Below are 23,940 nucleotides of genomic sequence, written 5' to 3'. Positions count from 1 at the left end.
TAGGTGTGTGTGTGTACATATATATATAAAATATATCTTTTAGAGACAGAGTCTCACTCTGTCACCCAGGCTGGAGTGCAATGGCATAATCATAGCTCACTATAATTTCAAACTCCTGGGCTCAAGCAGTCCTCTTTCCATAGCCTCATGAGTAGCTAGGACTGTAGGTACATACCACCATGTCTGGCTGATTTTTTTATTTTTATTTTTTTGTAGAGATATAGTTCTCACTTTGTTGCCCAGGCTGGTTTTGAACTCCTGGACTCAAGCCATCCTTCCCATCTTGGCCTCCCAAGGGAGGGATTGTAGGCATGAGCCCCATTGAATATTTTTTACAAGTGAGCATTTAAGGAACCTCTAAAGAAAGTCTCTTCCAAGAAGTTGCAGTGAAAAAAAATTTGAGAAGATCTCAGAGAGAATTTAGAAGTTTTTCCATGTGCTTAAAGCGTAATATCATATGGATAGTACAACATCACTATTCTTATGGATCCATCAGAGGCTTGAGCCAAAAGCTGGCCTGTATACTTCCCTTTCCTAAATACATGCTATTCAAAGATGTTGACTTTAGAATATATGTATGATCTTACAAAGATCACTGAATTATAAGAATCTAATGTATGTATGATCTATATGTACGATCTTATTTCACTGAATTATAAGAATCTAACTTATATAATGAAGACGATTCATTAAATATTTATTCATAACATTCTTACAATGCTAGAAACTAGAGATCTCGTGAAATTGATGGCTTGTTACCCGCTCTCAAGGAGTCTCACTGGCAAGGCCGATAGTTAGATCATCATGTAATCATAATGCAATGTGATAGGCAGTACAATAAGCTCTGTTAGAGCAGGGTCCAAAACCCCAATTACCAACAAGGATCAGGCAGGTCAATGTAAGAACAGGCTGGAAGAAAAATGCTATGGGGTAGTAAAGGCCATGGTGGAGTATGGGCCTGGTATTGCCAGATACTCTAATTTTTCCAGAGAAAACAAGCGTTTATTATTTTATGTCTATTCTCCAAGACTTAACGCACTAGGTGAGATAAATAAGAATAGATCAGTGTGAGTCAGGTTCGGCTCACAGTCTACCACCTGTTTGCAATCCTCTCAGTTAGACCTGAAGGATCAATGAATACACACACCTTATTTTGCAAACGGTGCTCAGAATTCCAGAGTGATACAACCTCAATACTTGCATAGTTTTGCTTTAAAAATAAAACAGCAAACAAACATGATCAAATCTGACTTCTTAAAATGATGCATAAAATTATTTAAGTGAAAGATGACGATCAGTTATATCCCCTGAAGAATGTTCTCACTATCTGGAGTGATATGAGGGTTTCATTTAAAAAGTCCGGAGATGGTTTGCAGGATTGTAGAGCAATCTGAACAGGGCTGAATTCCTCCCGAGCACTTTCCAATAGCAAGTCTGTCTACTTTATTGCAGGGCCCAGAGGTTCCCCCAAGACCGCCTGATAATAATTTGGTATTTGGAGGCTCCTGTGTCACTGCAGGAACTAAAGGAGGCTAAATCCATGCCTGATGGAGGAGAAGAGTTCTATGGTTATCTGCAAATTCTGGCCAGACAAGATCTTGACGTCACTCCTTAGCTTCCATAACCTAGCCAAGCAAGAAGTTGCCTTTCCAAGACAAAGCAGTGTGCTCTAATGACTAACCCCTCTTTAACTATAGACCCATCTCCTCGATCAATCAGGATGGCAAGATGGAGCTGAGGAGCTCAGCAACATCAAGTCTGGAGTTGGTCTTTAATTCAACTAGTTCGTTTAGACGTGTCTGAACGCCACGTCACCTGACATCATGGGGTGGTTTCCCCATAAAATTTACAAACTCGGCTCAAGGGCAGCTGTGTTGCTTTCCTTTCCTTGACTGCTGAGAAAGTTTTTGACAGGGTGCAATGGAAACACACCTTCTGAGCTGAAACAAACAAACAGAAACAAAACATACTAACCAGCAAAACCCCCAAATCATCAATCTTGGGTTGTCTTGAAGGGTGGGAGTGCGTTTTATCTTCTCCCGTACAACAAACACTATAGACGTCATCCCTAAAACTGTGTCTTCCCTAGAGCAGCCTTGTAAATTAGCTAGGGTCCTAGGCTTGAGGCCTAAATCGACTTAGAATTGCCTCTAAATATGTATCTGGATGTGTTTGTCCTTGTAGAGCATGCCCTCTACATGTGCCTAGGGCGAGTAACTCCCTGTGGCAGATGCATATAAAGAATTCTGACATTTTTTTTCCAACTTAATTCCATTTCCAATGAAATGGATTTTTAAAAATTTTCTCCAGAATGTGCCATACTTCTCCAGCTATTATAGTTAATGTGTGTGTATCCTTGTGTGTACGTGTGTGTGTGTGTGTGCACGTATGTGTTTTCCTAGTGGTCACATGCTTACTAGGCAATTATGTACATAAGCACAGATTCATAGACCAGCTAGGACTGAAGACAGAAGACAGTATAAAGGGAAGGAGTGTTTTAACAGTAGCTAAAGCTATCACACAAGGCTCCCATTCTGTTCCCCTCAACAGCCACCACAGCCCACTTCGTCATTCTCTTACCAATAAGGGGAGGGGACGGAGGTGATATTTTTCACAGAACCACAGAGGTTTTAAATATATTTGCAACATTACTTTGAGTACACATAAGCAAAAATTCTGAATTACATTCAGGATCCCAGGAGCTCATTAGATCAAAGAGTATGAGTCCCTCAGAGTTACCGGAGATTATCTTCAGACTTTAGTGCAATCGAATGACCATGATCCATTTTGATGGTCAAGGGTAAGACTGAAAGACAGGTAGAAACAATTGCTCTAGCACTTTCTTCTGTCCTTTGCCTATTAATTTTTTGTCTTTCAAAAGTATATTTTCTTCTAATTGTTTAATTGTCCAAATAATAGCTGCTTTGGGAATTGTTTGATTGCCTCAGAAGACCATGGCCTGCACTTTAGAAATAAGCTAAGTCCATTCTGCCCAGCATGAGCATTAGGACAGAGAATGCAGTTATTTTAGGATCCTTAAAAATTGCTTCTTTTATGGCACACTGGGTTGACGACTCATCTCGTGGGAGCCTTCATGGCACATTGCTGCTGTTCTGCAGGTCCCAGTACAATTCCTTCCCCCTGTCGGTGCCATGGCCCCCCCAGTGCTAGCTACAACGGTTTGATATCATATTCCCTTTTCAACTCCAAAGGATATGGTAAGAAGCTATCAAATAATGCTTAAAAAAGCATCTTGAGCTTCCTAAAAGAAAGGAAATGAATACAGGCTGCATAATTACATTTAAAATGTAAGCCATGTTATTATAAGCTGCACCGAGATGGAGATTTGGTAGCAAAACAGTTTCAAGTACACTCACAGTGAAGTGAAATCAAGTTTTTAGCATCTGACCATTGGGTGATATTATAGTTTGTTATCCAAAAAGAAATATCACCCGATTATAGTACACCTAGACCTTCTGGAGAAAACACTCGAATCCTAAGCTTGATAGCTGAAAAGAAAACACAAATAAAGGCTATGGATTTAGGTCAGGGAGACACTCAGAGTGACATTCTGAAGACTGCATTTACTTCCTCACCATCAGCCAGCCAAGATGGAGTTCTGCATCCTGCACACATCAGACATTTCAGTACAATTTCACCAAATTATCAGTGATGTTCTGGAAGCTTCTCAGCAGATGGAAGATCCTAATATATTTGTTTTGGGAATTTCCCAAGGCCCGGCCTGACTGGAGTATGTGTACCAACAGAATGAATCCAATCAAGTTATGCCCTCGTTTTGGTTTCAGGTTGGTCCCTCTTGCATGTGCCAGCAGATTATAGACCAGGACCAGCTCAGCAAACACAGTAGCAGAGTAGCCTCCTATGTTGCTAAGAAGCTCCTGCTACCCAGGTGCTTTGAACAATTGAGTGCTCCCTCTGGTTAAGTAAAGATGGTACCACTGGAGTTTTTCTTGGATGTGATGCTCAATCCTTTATGGCAGCTATTATAACAAAGTGCAGGTTTCCTCCCTGGGAAGTGCAGCTTTTCTGTCTTTACTAATTCTGCCAGCCTGTGAGAGTAACCACCATAGCTAGGCTTCTATCTGGATTAATTGTCATGCCAGGTCTTTTTCCTGGGGAGCCATGATGCTGCTCTGAGGTTGATCACTGAGGTTCTAGTGGGTTTTTTGTTTTGTTTTTGTTTAGTTTTCCTTGATTTTTCTTTCTTCTCTTGAATGGCAAGAGAAGAAACATTTTCTCCCACCCATGGCCAGGAAGGAAATGCAGAGAGAGCTACTTCTTAGTTCAACCTGGTTGCCACATAAAAGAATCTCTTGCCTTGGACTCAGCCCCTAACTGGGAGCAAGCACCACTGCCTCTTGAGACTGAGAGAACAGCCCAAGGAGGAACTGAATCCATTTTGCCCTTTGGTTGGGTTTGCTTCCTGTCAGTGAGAGAATGCTGAGGCAGTTCCTGATATGTGAAACTTTCGTTTTTAAAACCAGTACAGTCCTAAACAGACCACAAGGAGTTGGTCAACCCAGTTGGGTATAGGCCCAGTGATTTTTTCTAGTAAGATAGAATTATTTTAATCACCCTAAATGCCTTCAAGTACCCTAAAATGGGTATTTCAAAATAAGAATAAATAGTATAGTTTATAGTAGAAAATCTGGAAAACATAAGAAACAAAGATGAAATGAAAAGTCCCACGTAAATCCACCAGTTAGAGTTAACCACTGATATCATTTGGATATATGGCTTTCTAAGTCTTGTGGATATCCTTTTAATCTCTTGTAACATAAAGTCTAACCACATGTGTCCTTGCCTTTATTTGTACTGGACTTCGTCAATATTTCTACAGTAATGGCTCACTTTGGGGAGATTTTGCTGCACAGTGTGTAGGAAGCACACTGGTTGTATTATTCCCAGTTTAGTGTTTGTTATTTCCTTGGGGATGCACAGGAGTTAAGAACAGGGGTCTGACTGTAGCTGGCCACGGCAGGCTCTCATATGGTAAGTATCACAGAGCACATAAGGCCTGCTTATGCACTGGAAAGACTCAGGAAATGAGAGGCTCTCTTGTTCTGACAAGACAGGCTGAGAGCTCTCATTTAGGGTCATCACTCCAGATAATTCCAAATGCAGTTTATTGCTTAACTGAAGCAGATGATCACTTTTTGCCTCCAAGTTCTTTACCCTAGCTAGCTCCTTTCAAAGAGATGAGTGTGCTAGATCTTAAAGGGCCAAGCTAGTTATATCTCATACATTTCCCAATATTTAGGAATGCCTTCTCTTCCATAGAGAATCCCTTGGCTGTGCAAGGACTTCTGACACGCTGGAGTGCCCCTTTGGTCAATCCTAGCTTTGCTTAAACTTGATGGAGTTTGCTGCTCAGTGATCCCTGAATTTTTCATCATGAAAGCCTTTCTTCCTCTTCTGATGTCTCAGGCATCTGGACCTAGACTGGGATTCTGGCAAGGAGGCCTCTATCAATAGTATGACATCCAATAATATGGTCATGTTGGTATTTTGCACAGTAGCATTAAGTTTATGAGGTTCTAAAAATGAGTTCAGAATGAATAAGTTCCTGTGATGTAAGAGATTAGATTTGTGTGATTTAAGAACCAAAGGCAGGGGGGAATCCCAGAAAGAAAACAATAGTACAAGTCTAGTTTCTATATATTATTCTTATTAGTTATTGTATTTGGATAAACACTAATATTCTTTTTTATCCTGTTACTATTAATTAACACATTTTTTAAACCATGCCATTGAACTTTCTGGTTCATTAAAATGGAACTCAAGCTCCTCATTAGATACTAATGGCATTTGGACTGAGTGCCATGTTCCTAAATTTCCAATAAAGTGGTCGATGTAGAGAGGACGGGATAAAGCCCTGTAGTGTGTAGTTATATCAAAATAGCTAGTCTCCACTTTAGGGAATGTCTTTACTAGGGATTGCATGAAATGTCTGCTTGTAAAATAAGCAGAGATGGCACCACTAAGCAGCCACCTGAATTGTTTTCTTACAGGAATGATTAATCTTCAGATCCATTTATGTTTTCATGCTCAATACTTACTCCCCTTCCTCCCAACACCCAAAGAGTTTACTTTTGCAAGTCATTTGGTCTTCAGTCTACTACTGAGGAATAGAGAGACACTAACTGCTTTACCTAGGGTCAGAACTCATGTTCTTACCTTCTATTAATAGAGTACTTGAGCCAGATGGACAAACTGGTCTGACATTTTCTCTATCTTGGGTTTACTTCCTTAAATATCAATATCTTTACCCACATGGTTTTTCCATCCTCCCTTTTTTCCTCTGTGTATCAGGGTTCAGGAACTGTGATGCTAATGATCACATTTCTTCCTAGTTCCTAATTTCGTTAATGCCATTTCCTGATATCTACAGAAACAATTATCAATACATGTAGCTGCTTGAGCCTTATTTAGAAGGCTAGCCTTTCTTTCCCATGTGCTGTCAGAGGGTATACTTTTAGTCTGTTTTTCTTTTGTCTCTTTCTCTCTTAGGAGACTTTGTTTTGAGTTGATGGTAAAATTCCTCTATTTACATGTAAGATTTTTGATTTTACTGATTCTACCTAGACTTTTAAGGACATTGGATTTGCAAGAGGAAAACATTCATTTTCTTTGTAAGATATTGGTGATACATAGCTAAGCTGTTGATTTCTAAACTTCTGAGCTTTGGGGAGGCAGACAGTGGCCAACTAGCAGGCAGAATAAGATCATCACTCATGTCCTGAATCATACTTTCCCTCTGGGGTTGCGTATATGCTCTGCCACTTCCTACATGTCAGAGCCTGAGTTTTTAAGTAAAGTGGATCTTAGCCAGATTTGGGTCTAACGGCTGATTCATCGGCATAGTTCTTGGTGTTAACACCTCAGTGCTCTCTTTTGCTCTCTTGAAAAGATTCATACTATTGAGAGCCTTTGTGCCTCCTCTTGTCCTAGCACAAGAGGAGAAGAGTCTTGGTGCATCGACAGAGCTGAGAGGGGCTGTTGGGTTGGGGGATTAGTTCATATGGTCCCCACACTATCCATCTACTTTTGGAGAAAGGGGACTTTGAGTGGGTGGGTATGGATTGATGTTCCTCAAGGAAGCCCTGCTGGCTTAGGGGCACTATATCTGGTATTACTGTGATTCTCTCTGTAAGCTCCCCATGTGGCCAAGGACCCTCCTCCTACCTGGGCACTTCCTGCCGCCTCATTGCACTGGTCTCAGCCATTCAGCTCGCTGCTGCTGCACCAGGTCGTGCTGTGGGAGGACAGGGAAGGGGTTCTGTTGATTGCTACATGTTGCTTAACTTTATTTCCCTCTCCCACGTTTCACGCAAGAGAGTGGACCTAACACATGACTTACATTCTCTTCCTATGTTTAGAAACTCCAGGGCTTGCCCTCATGTATGTACGAGTGACCAATAGAGCTTGGTATTCTTTATCTATATGATCTATCTGAAAATGAGATCTTTTGTACTGGAATTTGTGATGTAGTTGATCATTCAGAGCCAAACGCATATACAAATAAAGACAAGAGTATCGTATCTGTGGTCTCTGTTGCTTGCTTTCGTCACCTACTAATAATTTTTCTTACATAGACTTGAGAATATAATTCAATATTGGGATTCCTCAAGGCACACAAGCAGAGTTCTAGAAGTTGTCCCCATTGTTTCCCCAGTTGCTCCCACATAGCCTCTCTGGGTTTTCTCGAAACAACTCCTTCTCTCAGGTAGGCCAGAACTAGGGTGAGGGAAGAATGGCACTCTCTTAAGGCCCAGAATTTAAAGTGACACCAAAAATTCTCAGTACTCAAGATAAATAATATATTCAGACAACATTTTAAAAGATAAAAAAGAATGCAAAAGATCTAGGAAGAAAATATCAAAATTTTAAATAAAGCCAGCATAATCCCAGGAGGGTTGGGATGAGTGTAAGGTGAATGAGGTGAGTCCTACAAGTTCAGGGTCAGATCCTGTCTTTCCTTAAAATTCTGATATTTTTTAAGCACAAATGTTTCCATTCATTTTTATCAGAAATAGTGCATTCGACTTAATATAATTTATCTCAATAATTAAATTTTTAGCGTTTCCTTAAATAGTGTGCACAAAGCAAGAATCTCACTCACCCTAGTCTTGGCCTTGGCTTCAGGGCTCCTTCTGGTCTGGATCTTGTATAAATCTCTGGCCTTTGCAAAGCCCTTATGTGTACATGAACTTCTCAGTTGATTATCTGTCAGTCTTCTGCCACTTCCTGAATTCCAGGCCTAATTGTCCTTCCTCACTGCCTCATCTTCCCCTGGAGATGCAGTCCCCTGACTCCCTTCTGTTCAGCCAGCTTCAGCATTTCCAGCAGTAACTGTCCTGTGCTATCTACTGAAATACCAGAGTGTGCATGCTCATCTTCTCAGTGCAATTATAAAGTTTTTATTTGTTGTATTTGACTCTCCAGAGTGAGGAAAAGAATGAGGCTGCCAGAGAGAGAGAGAGAGAGAGAAAGAGAGAGAGAGAGAGAGAGAAACAGAGACAGAGAGAGACAGAGAGAGATTCTTTGGAAAAGGACAGGAGAGAGGATCAGGGGACTTTCTCAGTAAGTTTGAGAAATAATCTAGGGGAAAATGGATACTTTTTTTAAAAAAAAGTGGAATTCTTTTAAAAAAAATCTATATTGCTTTCACCACTCCATATTTGGAGATGTATGATACATTTGCTAAATCGAAGATACAGTATTTGAGAGTTAAAATACTCCATTTTCACTCAGCCAGTTACTTAATGCTATGAGCTCTTTTTGTTATATTTGCATTCTCTATTTTTATACAACTCCTATCTAATGCCTTTTATGGGCCAGTCCCCATGGATTGTATTTTCGCGTTTAAAAGAAATCCTAATCAATGCTGCAGTATAGATATTACTCTGTTTTACAGATGGGAAAAGTGAGGCTGAGAAAAGTTAGGAGGAAAAAGAAAATCCAAATTCCATTCTGAATAAGGGGTTGTTATTGAAGCCCAGGTGGACCTCCTGGAAGTGAGGACTCTTTCTAGCCTAGTGCTGTTGCTCATCCTTTACAAATTAACACCCAGCAATTTTCTAACTCAGCAAGAGGAATTGTAGTATTGGCATTGCTCCTTTCATGTGGGTTATTGAGTATGGTGGAGTGTATTAACCTTCAGATCTGAAGGCTAAGGAGTGTCCACATGGTGGGTACTGAAGTTACTATTGAAGGAACCTACCAGTGGGCAGGCCCAGGCCGTCTATATTGTGATGGTTGACACAGGCTCACTGGCCTGTGATGTTTTCTCTCTAGTAGTGCCTTTACTAGATATGCTAAGTGATCATGAACATTTAGCCCTTGTTTTTATTTTTTTGCCAATTAAAATTATGTAAAATCCCACGTTTTCTTTTGCCAAGCCCTCTTTGAAAAGTTTACTTTTTCAGTTATAGTTCAGAAAATCCTAGAAAAATCAAGCTGTACCATAGATCTCAAACTTTTTTGAGTGGTTTCACTCCTCTGAGATTAGCATATCTGATTTCCTAAGGAAATTTGATGTCCACAAAAAGAATTCAAGGCATGCCAAGTGTGTTTGGGAGCACGTTCAGGTGCACATCTTCGCTGAGTTTCCATAGGCGATGCTAGGAGGACTGAGAACTCACAGCTCCTGGCCGGGTCACTGTGTACCAGGAAGCCAAGGGAACACAGTGGCTAGTAAAGCATTCTTATCAGTGTGCTCTGGGGAACCAGCCTTGATGCCAAATTTATGAGCATCGCAGAGGACAGACGAACATTCCTCTGGCTCACTTTCTACAACTCATTCTTTCATTTTCCATTCAAAGGTCCATGTTTCCAAACTGGCTAATTGAATGGATTCAAAATTTCTATAGATCCTTATCCTTTAGAGAGCTTTTTTAAAAACATGAGTTGGCATTCATATGTGGCATTCTTCCAAGCCTGCATCTACGTGCTTCATGAAGTCAGGGACTATCAGGGAGCTGATATTTTTTAACACTTTAGCACAGGCACACACGTTGACCAATATCTCATGTAAGTCTTTTAATAGAGAGAGTAACACGTGTTCATCAAAAACATCATACAACACTTCTTTACTGGGCTTGGTAAGTGCCGATGAGTTAGAATGACAAGGTTAGCCAAAATGAATAATTATTTTCTGACTCAATGTTTATTCTCTTAATTATCTTGATAACTTAGAAAATACCACAGTTTGGAGTATGAATTATTCAAATGTAGTTCAAAGTCCATTGTGACAAGTAATAAAATACATTCAAAATATTGTTTACTAGAGAGTTCCAAGCCCGCTGAACCTCCATGCATTATCAGCTACAAAGCTGCAGAGCGTGGCCAGCCCCTTGGGGTTGTGGAGATGCAGCCAGAGCATGGTTTGGAGAAACTAATTAGAATGTGACTTCAGAGAAAAGGGGCTGAAATATTTCCAAACAGAGAATTTGATGAGTCCTTTGCTTCCCCTGGGGTGGGGGTTGTGTGTGTTTCTGCATGAATCTCAGAACATTTGCCAGTATGGAAAATTTTCCCAGTGAGAGGAAATAAAACAAATCTCTGACTAATAAGACTGTCTGGGACCTTTAACAACAAAACTCCAGGATGGGGAGGGGCAAAAAGGGTGGGAATGAAAGTTCAGATTAGGCTCAGCGTATATAGTCATATGTCTCTGTTGGACGATCAATGTGTAATCAGGAAGTCACATCTCCTCAGGAATTCAGTGGCAGTAGTCAATGACTGATACCAAAAATTACAGATGGAAATAAATACTTATTGACAGTTTTGTAAGTTCTGAATCACGGTCTGTTCAATGAAAAAACAAGTGCTTTGGCATCTCTGGCTCTTAGAACATTGCCCAGGACATTGTAGCTTTATAATAAATAGGTAGTAAACAACTGAGTGAAAAAAGGAATGGATGATCTTATCTACTTTGCCTGTCATCTTACTGTAGCTTTGGGAAGATACATCTCTACTTCATTGAGCTTCAGGCATCTCTAGTATTTGCCTATGATTCTGGCAAGAGTAAAAGGTTGGCTACCTTTCCTTTTGAATTGCATATTAGCTACCCCCATGGCCATGTCTGTTCAGTGTTTGGTTTGAAGCTTTTTCTCCTGTTCTTTCTATCCCACCTCCTAAGTAATTTATGTTTTGAGAATTTACCTGTCTGGTTTTGTAACTTGGTTTCCGGTATGCTAAAGCTTTCTGCTTTGTATTGTGAGAGAATAATTTCTCACAAGACCTAGTGTTGAAGTTTTGATGGAAATACACATATTTCTCTCATTGAATTTACACAATAGTCCTATAGTGGATATCCTTGTTATTTTAATCACACAGAAGGAAAATAGTAAGGCACAGAGATATTAAACAACTTGCCCAAGAACATACTCTGCTAGGCAGGAGAGCTAGGATTGAACCTAGATACCCGAACCCTAGCATCGGTTTTTAATGCACATATTTAATTAGTGCCCATCTCTCTGTCTAGCCGTCAAGCCAGGCTTCTTTCACATGCCCACTGACACACACAGACACACACAGACACACACAGACATACACGCACACACACACACACACACACACACACACACACTGACCCACAATGGATTTGAGGTAGTTTACATTGGAAATGTGGCCAATTTAACTGATGAGATGGTGTATCTGCAACTTTCTTATTTTGCCCATCATTTAAATTCTGAAATTTCTTCCCGTACTATAAAACACTGTTTGCATTCAGAATTGACAACATGGGGGGGAACATGATTCCAAATGGTAAAGGCGAGAGTCTCAAGTCCTTCATCTTTGAAGGAGAGCTACCCCTTGGCTACTGCATGACTTTGGAAGATGATGGTAGCAAGTTACCAAGTGTTCTTTTATTTGTGGCTTTGCCCAGCTTAGTTTTTCTCAAATACCTAAGAAAGCTGGGGGACACCACTGTTGGAGGAGACCTGTATCTATTTATCCTTAACCCCAGGTCTGGTAGCAAGCCACTTGGCTGTTGGCAGTTTTTAGCAAGCAAAAGCTCTTGGACCTGTGTTTTTCACTGTGTCATCTCTGTTGTTCTAGTGTGTGTATATGTGTGTGTCTGTGTGTGTGTGTGTATTATAATAACTAGAAATACTTTCTAAGAATCGAATTCCTGCATCAAACAGGTATCTATCAATTCCTAGTGGCTAAAGGTGAGGCTAAATAATCTGCATTGTTAAAAAGCCCCCAGATGGTTAGGATAAATGCAAGAGTTTGGGGATCAGTGTTCCAGGTCAGACACAACTGTGAAAGGTTCTCATCGAGAAGGACCAAGAAGCTTGGTGAGGTGAGGGTGGCAAGCTCCCTGAAGATAGGCTTGCACCTTGGTTGCTGGTAAGTTTATTCCTGGCCTTCCCAGCTTTGCTGATACCTGGTTACCCTTTTTGGTTGACGTACAATTCTTTTAGGTGTTTAAGCATGGAACTATTTCACTCATTGGGGGATAGGGCACAGGGATTGTGATTTTGAGGGTATAGTAGCACAGGAGTTGAAAAAGCATTTAAGGGATAGTCTTTTCATTCTAATCACAAGGGCAATGTCTCCATGGGGCCATGGTTCTTCTTTCTGCAAACTCAACATGGAACTTCAACCACTCATGAGTTAAGGACTTCCTGTGCACTAAAAATACACCTGATGCAGGTCACCAAATAGCAAATGAGAAAAATCTACTGATTCATATTTTCACAAACACTTCATAAAGTTGCTAAAAATGTCAAAAACTCCTGAGCCTAACTGAAAAGGATCCGGTAGTAATTTGCCAAATTTTGTAAAATATGTAATCTCTGAAATGGAGAAATGCCCAAACTGGGTCAGATTAGGCTCAATCCTTCTAATAATTTGGTATCCAAATGATTAGGAACTGGAATTGCATCAAAAGTTTTCTCAAAAAAATCGTGTTCACTAACTTAGTTGACTTTTCTCAGAGAAAATATGCTATAATATTATCAAATTATCAGAATGTTAGTTGTTGTATAATTTAATACTTAGTATAAGGAATTATTGGGAGAACATTTCATTCCTCCTTGCAGATTCTTAAGTTTCTTTTGGAATTTTATTTTATGTGATTTGATCTGTACAAAATAATTTAAGAAGAGATAATGGGACAGATGGAGAAAAATGATTGAATCACTGTGTTTCAATAAAAAGTGTTCAAATTGAATTTCACTACATAATGAATTCTGCTTCAACTTACTTTGACATAAATAAGATTGGGTAAGAAAAACCAGAAGTGAATCAAATCAATTAATAAAACTATCAGAGCTGCTTCAATTTTGGTCCTCAGACAATGACTGCTTATTTGTATAACAAAACCTGTTCTTGTAAATTAAAACCCTTGCATATTACTCAGTTGAAAGCAAAAATTTAAGGAAAAGTTAGAAAATGTGGAGGTCTGATTAAGACACTTTCTAACTTTACAAATATCCATATTTCTTTTGAAAGTTGAAAAACTGAAACTTGCAACCTAGAAGAATGACCTTCAACTTTCAACTAGACCTTTTAAAAAAAGAAGATAAGAGATACAGACATGCATGCAATATTGATGATTAGCTGTTCTTCGTATTTTCCCAATTGTACACATTTACTGAACATGAGGACATTTTTGCATTTTGTCTAGACGAAGGCTGTGTCTCCACTGGCATAATGTATCATGACGTTTGTGAGTCTTGTGCAAAATTGAATTTGCATCTCTACCGCCGCTTGTAGAGTTCATTATCTTGCAATACAACCACTGGGAAAAATACGATTTTCAGCGTTTAATAAAACTGTTGTCTTCTCGTAGTGCTTATGATGCCTGAACAATTTGTTAGGCACTATTTATCACAGATGCTGAACACTAATTATACTTTGTTTAGTGCATGTAAGAATGATTTTAAATATTTTCTTTACTTAATATCTATCAGGACAAACAGGGTTTTTTGCAACCATGCTATTATTTGCATTTCTCAGAATCCATGTGTCTTTTCACAATAGTAAGCATAAAAGAAAAGGTCACTAAACTAAGAGAAGAACTTGTAAGACATGTACTGGATATAGTCAGGAGGCAAGGAAACTGACGGAAAACTCAGTCCCTTTGCTCCCTAGTTAACCTAGGGCTGTTGAAAGAAGCAGGACATTGACCAGTCTGAAATATGTTTCTAGGTCTAATTAATACTTCATAACTGTCTAGGGTAGAGATGATCATTGAGGTCCCTCCAGGCTGCTCAGTTCTGCAATCTGTGATTGAAGTAAATCAGAAGTTATTTAGCATGGCTTCACTAATCAGAAACTTGAAAGACCAGAAGCCTATTTTCTGATGATCCCTTGAAAATGAGATTCAAATGAGAAACCACTGAAAGAATCAAATGCTAAATCATGAGGTCGAGACCCTGAAACGTAGTCTCCAGCTACTAAGTGGTTTTTTGAAGAATTGCTGTCATACATACACAATTTCAGCGGGTCTTTATATTAAAGACCATTTTAACTGGAACTGCATCTGGTGTTCTTTGTGCGGTAATAAATTAAGTATGTGAAATGAATGTGTAGCAGAATGGAAGTTATCTTTTTTTTCTTTTAATAATCCTGAGAAGCATCATGTCAAACACATGGAAAACCCTTAGAGTGAAACAACAAACAGAGTTAGTTTGGGCAACTTTGAAAGACCAGAAGATAAGAAAGGGCATTTCCTATAAGACTCATTGAAACCCAGTATTCAAAATGGTTTTCCTCCTGCCAACTTGAAGAGTTCTGTGCTTTGTTACCATCAAATTTCCACCAACAGAAGAATTAGCTGAAAGAAGGGAACTTCAGAGAATACAGAACACCTGTAGATGGGAAATGAGATTTTTAATTCTCTAGGTCAAGACTGTATGCTTTCATAAGTATACAAAGTACGTGACCAGTAGTATATGTGACCAATGAAATCACTATGAAGAATTTGTTGTGAACTCAGATAACGCAGTTCCACACAAAGAAATTCACACAAAGAGGAAGTTATGGTTATAACTCTTCATGAGGTTGATGTTGTCTTCCTATATTTTTTCCTGGAAGGCAACATTTTAGTTTGGACCATGATCCCATTGGAAGAAGCTTCCAAAGCTTTTGGAGCTGTTAGTCACCTCCCCTCCTTCATGCCCAGCATTTGATGGTTTGGAGAAATGTAGTTGCTACCCTAGACTTGGGTGCTCGAGTCCAGCCTTAATTATCTCTGAAGATGAGGGCCACTGCCATTCCCTGAAGCACCTCCTCTAGCCTAGTGCCTCCAACTGTTTCAGATCAGTCTTTGCCTTAGTGACACCAGCACATTCTCGTTTTCTGTTCTGTCATTGCACAGCAGTATCTGAGGCCTGCCACTGGAGTCTGTTTGCCTAATGCCTTTCCCTGAATATATTGTATGAGAAGACTCTTTTCTCTCTTTTTATCCCACTATCTCCTGTTACCTTTATGTCAACACTGTCTCCTTGAGCTGGCCCCTCATCAGCTTAAAACCAGTTCTTGCATCTAGATTTTGCTTAGCTTGTGTTTTCTGGGCCACCGAATACTTTTCACTGGGTAATGTAAAAGGAGACAGAGCAAGCCAGGAAGCAGATGTCTCTTGGGTGGTGTGTGTCTTTGAGAGTTGGAATTTGAAATCTCTGTATGAAAGGAACAGTGAATGGGTGTAATTAGTCAGGCTGATGAAAGAGTAAAACCTGGTAAGCAGTTTTTCTTGACTGGCTTAATGAAAAGCATTAGCTATCAGTTTCTGCCTAAACGCGCTGAGGGTAAAACAAGTGTGGGGTTTGAACAAAAGATGAGATTTAGCGTGGGCTTGGACTCCGTTCCCAAGAATAAGTTTTGCTTGGGTGGAAAGTATGTGGTTCAACCAAAAAAAAAAAAAATCAATGATTTGTGGCAGTTCTTCATGCATTTTATTTCAGATAATTTATAATATTTCAGGAAATTTAAAGCGTTCTCTCAAAGGCCCAAACTGGTATTTTGTAACCAAGTCTGAATGTGTTGCTCCTTTTCTTCTCATTCCCTGAAGCCAGACACTTTCTCTAGGTCAGTTTTCAGGGCCAAGAAAAAATTCTGGGGGTTAACTTAAGGTTATCTTCCATCAGCCTGCCCTTGTGGCATGGATCCAACCTAAGACCTTAAGACCTGCTCACCTCCAAGTGACTAGCAAGAAATTAAATTCCCTGGAAGGGAAGATTTCCTGCTGTCAAAGAAATTTATAAAAATATACTCTAACATCATTTATGACACCTTATATAAAGGCCTTGGAGCCAAATGAGGTGAGTTTCTAGAAGAAAATGATTTGATAGCAAACATGTGAAATGGTAGTCTTTCTGGAGCTTGACTATAATAAACTGTAGTAAGGATTCGTCATGCAGCAAGACCAAATACACCAATGATCAGCTCAAGTCCAGAGTGTGGCCCAAAATGCCATTTCCTTTTTTGATCATCATTCAATAGTCACTGCCTCCAGGGACAGTAGACAGCCACCTCCAGCAGGACCAGCAGCATCCATTCTCAGCTTTGCTTTATTACAAAGATTTCAACTTTCTGGCTTGGACCCCTGTGGAAAAATCTCTTAAACTGGGAGACTTCAGAAGGACTGGATCCACATTTTTTTTCCTTGAAGGAAAGCTTATCTGTTAATGTTAGTTGAGGTTGCAGATTATTTTCTTGATGTTATGGGGACAAAAGGGACACATGATCTTGCTTTCTGTCCTATTTGGTTAAAATTCAGATAAATGTTACAAAAGATGACAAAACCAATTTTTTTTTAAAAGGTATACAAGATCTGAATAAACCACAGAGTGGAACAGAAAACAAAACAAATCCAGCGTCATTTTTTTTTCCATGTAGTTAACAATGCAAGCAAAAGCCAGCCAGGACAAAGAAAGCAGAAGAAAATTGTGGTTCTTGGGTTCAGATGTTAGAGATGAACATTGACAGAACTTCACCAGTTCTGGAAAGGGAAGGAGAAAGAAAACTTTTTTTGAGACTTGCCATCTGCTCAGCGTTTCCACATACATTATCTCAGCTAAACTCCACTTTCAGGCAATTTCTTATAGAAGAGGGAAGGCATGCTTGAAGAGTTTAAGTAACAGAATCACAGCTCAGGTAGAAAGCAGCAGAGAACAGACTCAAACCCAGGTTCCCTGGCCTCAAAGCCACTCTGGGGGCTTCCATCTTTACCTTTCTGCAACCAGGCACTGGGCATCAACCCTATGAAAATCCCTAAGAGATTGGACCCAGTTCTTAGAGTACTCAACATATTTTAAATTTCACATGACCCCAGAAACCTGCTTTAACCCATAATAGCAAGTGTTGAGTCCATGATCAGGATAAATCACAAGTCACAAAACCTGCTTTAGTTTAAATCTCTGGGAAGCCCAGCCTTCATTTTTGGCTAATTGCTTCACCGGCGAGCTTTCCCCATTATTTATTACTGATAGCAATTTTTTAAAGTGGCTTTTAAAAAACATTTAAAAAATCTTTCTGCAATTTTGAAATACATTTGGTACTTTTAAGTGAGACTCAAAAATACTTTTGTATTTTATTTTTTATTTATTCATTTATTCTTGACACAGAGTCTCACTCTATTGCCCAGGCTGGAATGCAGTGGTGCAATCTCAGCATTCTACAACCTCCATTTCCTGGGCTCAAGTGATTCTCATGCCTCAGCCTCCTGAGTAGATGTGATTACAGGTGTGCACCACCATACACAGCTAATATTTGTATTTTTAGTAGAGATGAGGTTTCGCCACATTGGTCAGGCTGGTATGGAACTCCTGGCCTTGAGTGATCCACCAACCTCAGCCTTCCAAAGTTCCAGGATTACTGGCATGAGCCACTGTGTCTGGCCAATATTTTGTATTTTAAATGTGGACATGACATATCATTGGTGGCATATTCTAAAAGTATGTCTTATTCAGTCTTTACTGGGATTTAGTTTTAGGAAAAAATTGTCATTACGCCATCATTCCTACCAGTATAGAGACAGTTGCTTCAGACTTGGGTTTTAATCCTAGCCTCACAGTTTCTATGTGGCCCTGGGCAAGTCACATAACCTCAATCAGCCTCAGCTTCCGTTATGAAAAATGATGGTAGCAACACTATAAAGATACAAATGGCTGCTGTGTGGGAGCCTTATTAAGAGACAGCTGATGCAGGTAGCACTCTGCTTGCATGAGTAAAATGAGGATAAGAATGCCCAATTTCTCTGGTTCTTTTGTATCTTCAGGGGTTTCCAATACACATACATCTAGCATGATGTCTGGGATGTTACAGTCAGCAGCAGTCAGTCCTGTTCTCCTCCTCTTTGCTTCCCCCCCCCTTACCTTACACACTAGGTCACTAATAACTCAGGACCTCTTGTTAAGGTCTTCAATGAAACACCACGATGATGGGTGGCAGCAGGTTCATGGGTGTGACTGATCAGTGCTAATGGTTGTGACCCTTATCATCCTCATGTGACAGGCTCAGAGCCAGACTGAGGCTAATTGATTCTATTACATTCGGAGATTTAACCTGCAGGGGGTACCCAGAATCTTCTTATGAAGGGGCCATTTGATGAACTGCTGGGGTAAGGATCAGTTTGTTAGCCTTAGCTTTAGGTTGCTTGTCCCAGATAGGGAAAATGTAGATCGGACTTTCTTGATCTTTTCTCATCCTCTAGGATCAGTTATAGCTGACCATTTGAATAAAATCTCCTAGTTAGAGGAGATTGTAAGGATCTAGAGGAGATTGTAAGAAATAAATGAAATTTCCATCTTCCTACTTCCATAGTATCTTCAAAGGATCCCATTGGCAGTCACCTTGGGATGAATGCCATGATTAAAAAACACTTATCTCTGGTAATCAAAAAGACTTAGGACACACAGCTTCCCTCAATTATATAACAACAAAGAAATACACCTGAATCTGGAAGATTGTCTTCTCATGAATTATATTATAAGGAAATGCTACTCAATCATCTTCACTGAAGTCCTGACTGGCAGACAGAAGTCCGAGAGTATAACTCTAAGGTGCTTTCTTCAATTGTAATATATCTTTGAAATCTCAGATTTTATTTTAAACATATGCTTTGGCGATCTAATTCTGTGTGACCAACCACCCCACAATTAGTGGCTTAAAATAAGAACAACTTACTTTTTCCCATAGTTCGCTGTGTTGACCTGGTTGTTTACTTCATCATATGGTGTCAGTTTGATGGGAGACTCCAAAATGGTCTCTTGCCTATGGCAGGTAGTTGGTGATTGCTGGCTGGGAATTTGGCTGAATTGTCAGCCAAGGGCCCCATTTCACATGGATGCTTGTGCTTCTTCACGTCATGGAGGTCTCAAGGTGGTCAAACTTTCTTTTTAAAAAAGTGCAACACTGAAAGCTGCCAGACCTTCTGAGGGCTTAGGTTCTAGAATGAGCTCTGTCTCACCTTCCCTGCATTCTTTTGATTAAAACAGCCTAGATTCAATGAAGAGATTATACGAGAGCACAAAAACAGGGAGACACAGTGCACTGGAGGCCATCGAAGCCGTAGTTCACTACAACATGGGAATTCTGCACACGATTCCAGAATACATCTGTTGTATGTGTTATAAAAATATATTCTCCCAAATAGTCAAGTAAAATGAACTCTTGAAGCTGTGGCAATATGCATTCCATGGTTTTGCTTACCTTGGCACACTACTGTGGACATGCCACTTGGGAAGTGAGTGCTGGGATTTTCTTCTTTTCTCAGCTGAAAGGTTAGGTCTTGGGTCCCAGTAGGGCGGATCTGGAATGAGAGTAGAATACAGATGGTTAGTCCACGTATTAATCTCACTTAGTGCGCATGTTTGACTGAATCCCAAAGCTAAATACAAGTGATTTTTATTGATGTTCATGTCTATGCTTTCATCCTTTACCCATAGAATTGAGTTATGAATTAGAATCTACAGAAGTATGGGAAAGACCCTGTGTTATCAAGATGTCCAGGGATGTAACTTAATTTGCTTGGCTCAGCTAATATATTCTGTTTAATAAAATCTTTACCAGCAGTGTCACACTAAAACTATTTTTTTTTTTCAAAGAGGTGAACTTAGGCCGGTATCATAGCAAGATGGATATAGGCTAGGTAAGCTGTAGGGTATGGTTTTAGTAACCCAGTCTGATTTATTTCCCTGAAGGTGGAGTTCTTCACTACAATCAGCAACAAGGATACTTTGAAATAGCACGGCAGCCGGAAAACAAATCATGTATCTAAATGTATCTGCCCTTGTTTCAGGCCAAAGTCTGCAAATGATCCAAAGGACATTTTTCTTGCTTAAGTTACCTGAGCTCTGCTGCTGCACAGGATTGCATATTACAGTCCTGTAGGCCCCAGAGAACGAGAGAGAGAGAGGCCTCAAGCAGTAGGATCCACGTAGGCCAAGTACAAAAAGTGGGCACTGCCCTGCTTGCCTTAGCTCTATCTCTCACATCTTAAACCTTCTGTGTGAGAGGTTCCATGTGGCACACCCTCAAAACTAACACTGCCAACTCTGAAACCTGACTTTTAAAGAGTAGAATTAGATTTCTTCTTCCCAATCTCCATTGTTATTAACAAAAAGTTTCAAACATACGGAAGAGTTAAAAGAATTGTTCAGTGGGCACCCGTCTACCCATCTGGTTTCCACAGTTAAGACTTCCCTGTCAGTGCACCAGTCCATCCATTTCTAGAAGCATTTCAGAATAAGCTGAAGACAACAGGACACTTCAAATACAAACTGCAGTTCAATGTTTACTGTCCTAGGCTGGGCGCGGTGGATCATGTCTGTAATCCCAGAGCTTTGGGAGGCTGAGGTAGGTGGATCACCTAAGGTCAGGAGTTTGAGACAAGACTGGCCAACATGGAGAAACCCTGTCTCTACTAAAAATACAAAAATTAGCCAGGCGTGGTGGTGGGTGCCTGTAATCCCAGCTACTCAGGAGGTTGAGGCAGGAGAATCGCTTGAACCCATGAGGTAGTGGTTACAGTGAGCCGAGATCATGCCACTGCATTCTAGCCTGGGCAATAAGAGCAAAACCCCATCTCAAAAAAAAAAAATTACTGTCCTTTCGTCTTTTCTTTTTCTTTCCTTCCTTCCTCCCTCCCTTCCTTTTTTCCTTCTTTCCCTCTCCCTGTCTCTGGAGATAAAAGTTGCAGGCAATGAAATACACTAGCCTTAAATGTACTATTCCATGAACTTGGTGAATACATGTTCCAGTGTAACCCTAACCCCTATCAAGATCCAGAACATTACTGTTACCCCAAAAAGGTCCCTCCTATGTATTTCCAGTCAATTTCCTTCACCCACCCTCCACCAGAGGCGATCACTGTTCCGACTTTTTTTTTTTTTTTCCCATTTATTTATTTTATTGTATTTTAGGTTTTGGGGTACATGTGAAGAACATGCAAAATTGTTGCATAGGAACACACCTGGCAGTGTGATTTGCTGCCTTCCTCCCCATCACCTACATCTGGCATTTCTCCCCCTGCTATCCCCCCCAGCCCCCCACCCCCCACCGTCCCTCCCCTATTTCCCCCCAACTGACCCCAGTGTGTAGTGCTCCCCTCCCTTTGTCCATGTGCTCTCATCGTTCAACACCCGCCTATGAGTGAGAACATGCGGTGTTTGATCTTCTGCTCCTCTGTCAGTTTGCTGAGAATGATGGTTTCCAGGTTCATCCATGTCCCCACAAAGGACCCAAACTCATCGTTCCGACTTTTTTAAACCATAGAATCACTTTGCCTGTTCTAGAGCTTCAAATAAATGCTATCACCCAATGTATACTCTGTGTGAGAACTGGGCTTCTGTAATTTATTTTAAAAATCTGAAGTCATGTATGTACACTTCTTTATGCTGGATCCAGAGGCAGCTATCCCAAGACCCTCTGCTCTTCTCCTTGCCTCGCAGGAGCAAGAATTGTTCCGGGAGTCAGCTCTGGCTGCCCAGCACTTTTGGAGCACTTGACCCCATGCTCTTATTTCAGTGTCCCCAAAAGCCTGCAGCAGCTTCTCATTGACAGTGTAGATGTGGACGCATGGGGCAGTGTGTGACAGAGACAGGAAGAGCCGACACACCCATGTAGACACCCGCAAACCCCAGACGCTATGTGTTTATTAGGTCTACCTTTGTGTCTGTGAATCGGACTCTGTATCATTGATTTTACTCTGATTGTTCCATGAGACAAAGGAGGAAATAGTTTGCTTCAAAGCATGCAATGTGACCCAGAGGGGAGAATGGTGCGTATCGCTGGGGATAAGGATTCTTGGCCAACCAGGCAGACACTGCTCATTCTGCCTTCAGTGTAGTAAAAGAAGCCACCTGTGGGTGCTGAAGTTATCTTTTAGAAGCTTTTCCAAACCTACAGGTTCTTTTGACAACAAGAAACAGGTCATCCTACTTTCCAAGATAGAAACAGAACATTCAGGAACAAAAAAAGAGCAACACAGGCGGAATGGGCCCCACAAGGCCTGTCAGACCGAGCGTTGCAGGGAGATGTCATCATGCTGTTCAATCCGAAGGGCTGGACTGTGCACTGAGTATGTTCCCAAGTCTGGGCCTCTCAGTGCTATTCAGCTGAATGGAAAGTCTAACAGGTGCCTGGCAATTGCATACACTGGTGAGACCCCACATGCAGGGGTATTGGGGTGTTGGGCAGAGGATTGAATAGTCCTCATTGCAAACCCATATTGAGAAGCTGCAGTTCCATAGTCTTGAATGTATTCCAACTGTGAGCTGGTTCTCTTTCGCATCTCACATCTGTAATTTAACAGGACACAGTTTGTATAAACAGACTAGCAGCAATCACATTTATCTCCACTAATAGATTATTTTATTTAACTTTGTACATTATTGGGACATTGGCTGCTGAGCTAAGGCAAAGTTGAGCAATTTTTTTGACTTCTTGCAATTCAGTCATTCCCAGCTTTTTGTTTTGTCACATTGTGTGGTATGGACCCATCAGATTCTACTCAGCAAATAACAGGAAGATTCCCCCACCTTACCCCCACAACCTCCACCTAAATATTCTATCTAAACTTCATGCTGCTCAAGGTTGGCCAAGAGTAAGAGGCTTCTTTGAGTTTTGCAGCCTGGAAATATTGTTGTCACGTAAAATTATTATCCAAGCAATCGTTTACCTACAAAAATCTTACTGTGAAGACTAACTTACAAATAAATCTAACATGAGTGATGACAGACATCAAATTAATAAATTCCCATATATATCTCTAAACAACAGATAACTCTCAATCATCTCTAATATTGTACATGATGACTTCAAAACACCGTACAAGACCAGGGACACAATTCATAGGCCTTTTTCTCTAATTAGCTACAGACAAAGCTTAATAGATAGGGGAAAATTGGACAGGCATCAGAAAAGATAAGACAGATGTCACTGGCTCAGCTGGAACAGAATCACAAGAAAACGTACAGTTTTGTGATTCAAGATTATCTAAGCAATAATGGGGAAAAATATAACCCTTAGATAATACGGCAATCTGAGACAATAACCTATACAACTTATACTCAGGACAAAGAGAAGGAAGTGAAGGGTGGGGAGACAGCAGGATATTGACAGGAAGAGAAACAAAAGCACAGGAGGCAAGTGGATCTCGTACTCTTTTTAAAGCGTCTTTTAAAAATTGTCTCTTAAAATAAAGACATACTTTGCAACTTTCCAGCCCTAACTTTTAAGCAATTATTTGGGTTCGGAGATTTTGACTTTCTCTGAATCTGGAGATGCTACTTGGATGTGATTTTAGAAATCAGTAGGTTTAGAAGTCCCTGGCACTTTGGATCCATTTCTCGGTTCACAGCAGCAGTCTTTCATAAAAGTCTTTGTAAACTGCTTTTTCCGAAAACAATTCTCCCTAAGCATCTCTTCTCTTCTCCTTGTCCTGGCAGCCATAATCAA

General features: G+C 40.4%; 1 protein-coding gene across 9 annotated transcripts in view; it reads left to right on the top strand.

Annotated features, from left to right (window-relative positions):
- NTRK2 (neurotrophic receptor tyrosine kinase 2) overlaps window positions 1-23,940 on the top strand; it is a 349,352-nt gene that overhangs the window by 195,347 nt on the left and 130,065 nt on the right. For 2 of the 9 annotated variants that reach the window (XM_017508534.2, XM_017508533.2), the window contains one exon: window positions 1,453-7,563. The exons of 6 other annotated variants lie outside the window; for them this stretch is intronic. In XM_017508534.2, coding sequence (XP_017364023.1) covers window positions 1,453-1,481 — 29 coding nt within the window. In that variant the 3' untranslated portion in view covers window positions 1,482-7,563. Of the gene's footprint in view, window positions 1-1,452; window positions 7,564-23,940 lie in introns of those variants that run through there. One more of the 9 variants, XM_037731365.1, reaches the window with a different exon arrangement.

The sequence above is a fragment of the Cebus imitator genome, unplaced genomic scaffold, assembly GCF_001604975.1.
Source record: "Cebus imitator isolate Cc_AM_T3 unplaced genomic scaffold, Cebus_imitator-1.0 Scaffold394, whole genome shotgun sequence".
In the NCBI taxonomy this organism is placed as follows: Eukaryota; Metazoa; Chordata; class Mammalia; order Primates; family Cebidae; genus Cebus; species Cebus imitator.
The sequence above is the reverse complement of the archived record's forward strand: the minus strand, read 5'-3'. Positions and strand labels throughout refer to the sequence as shown.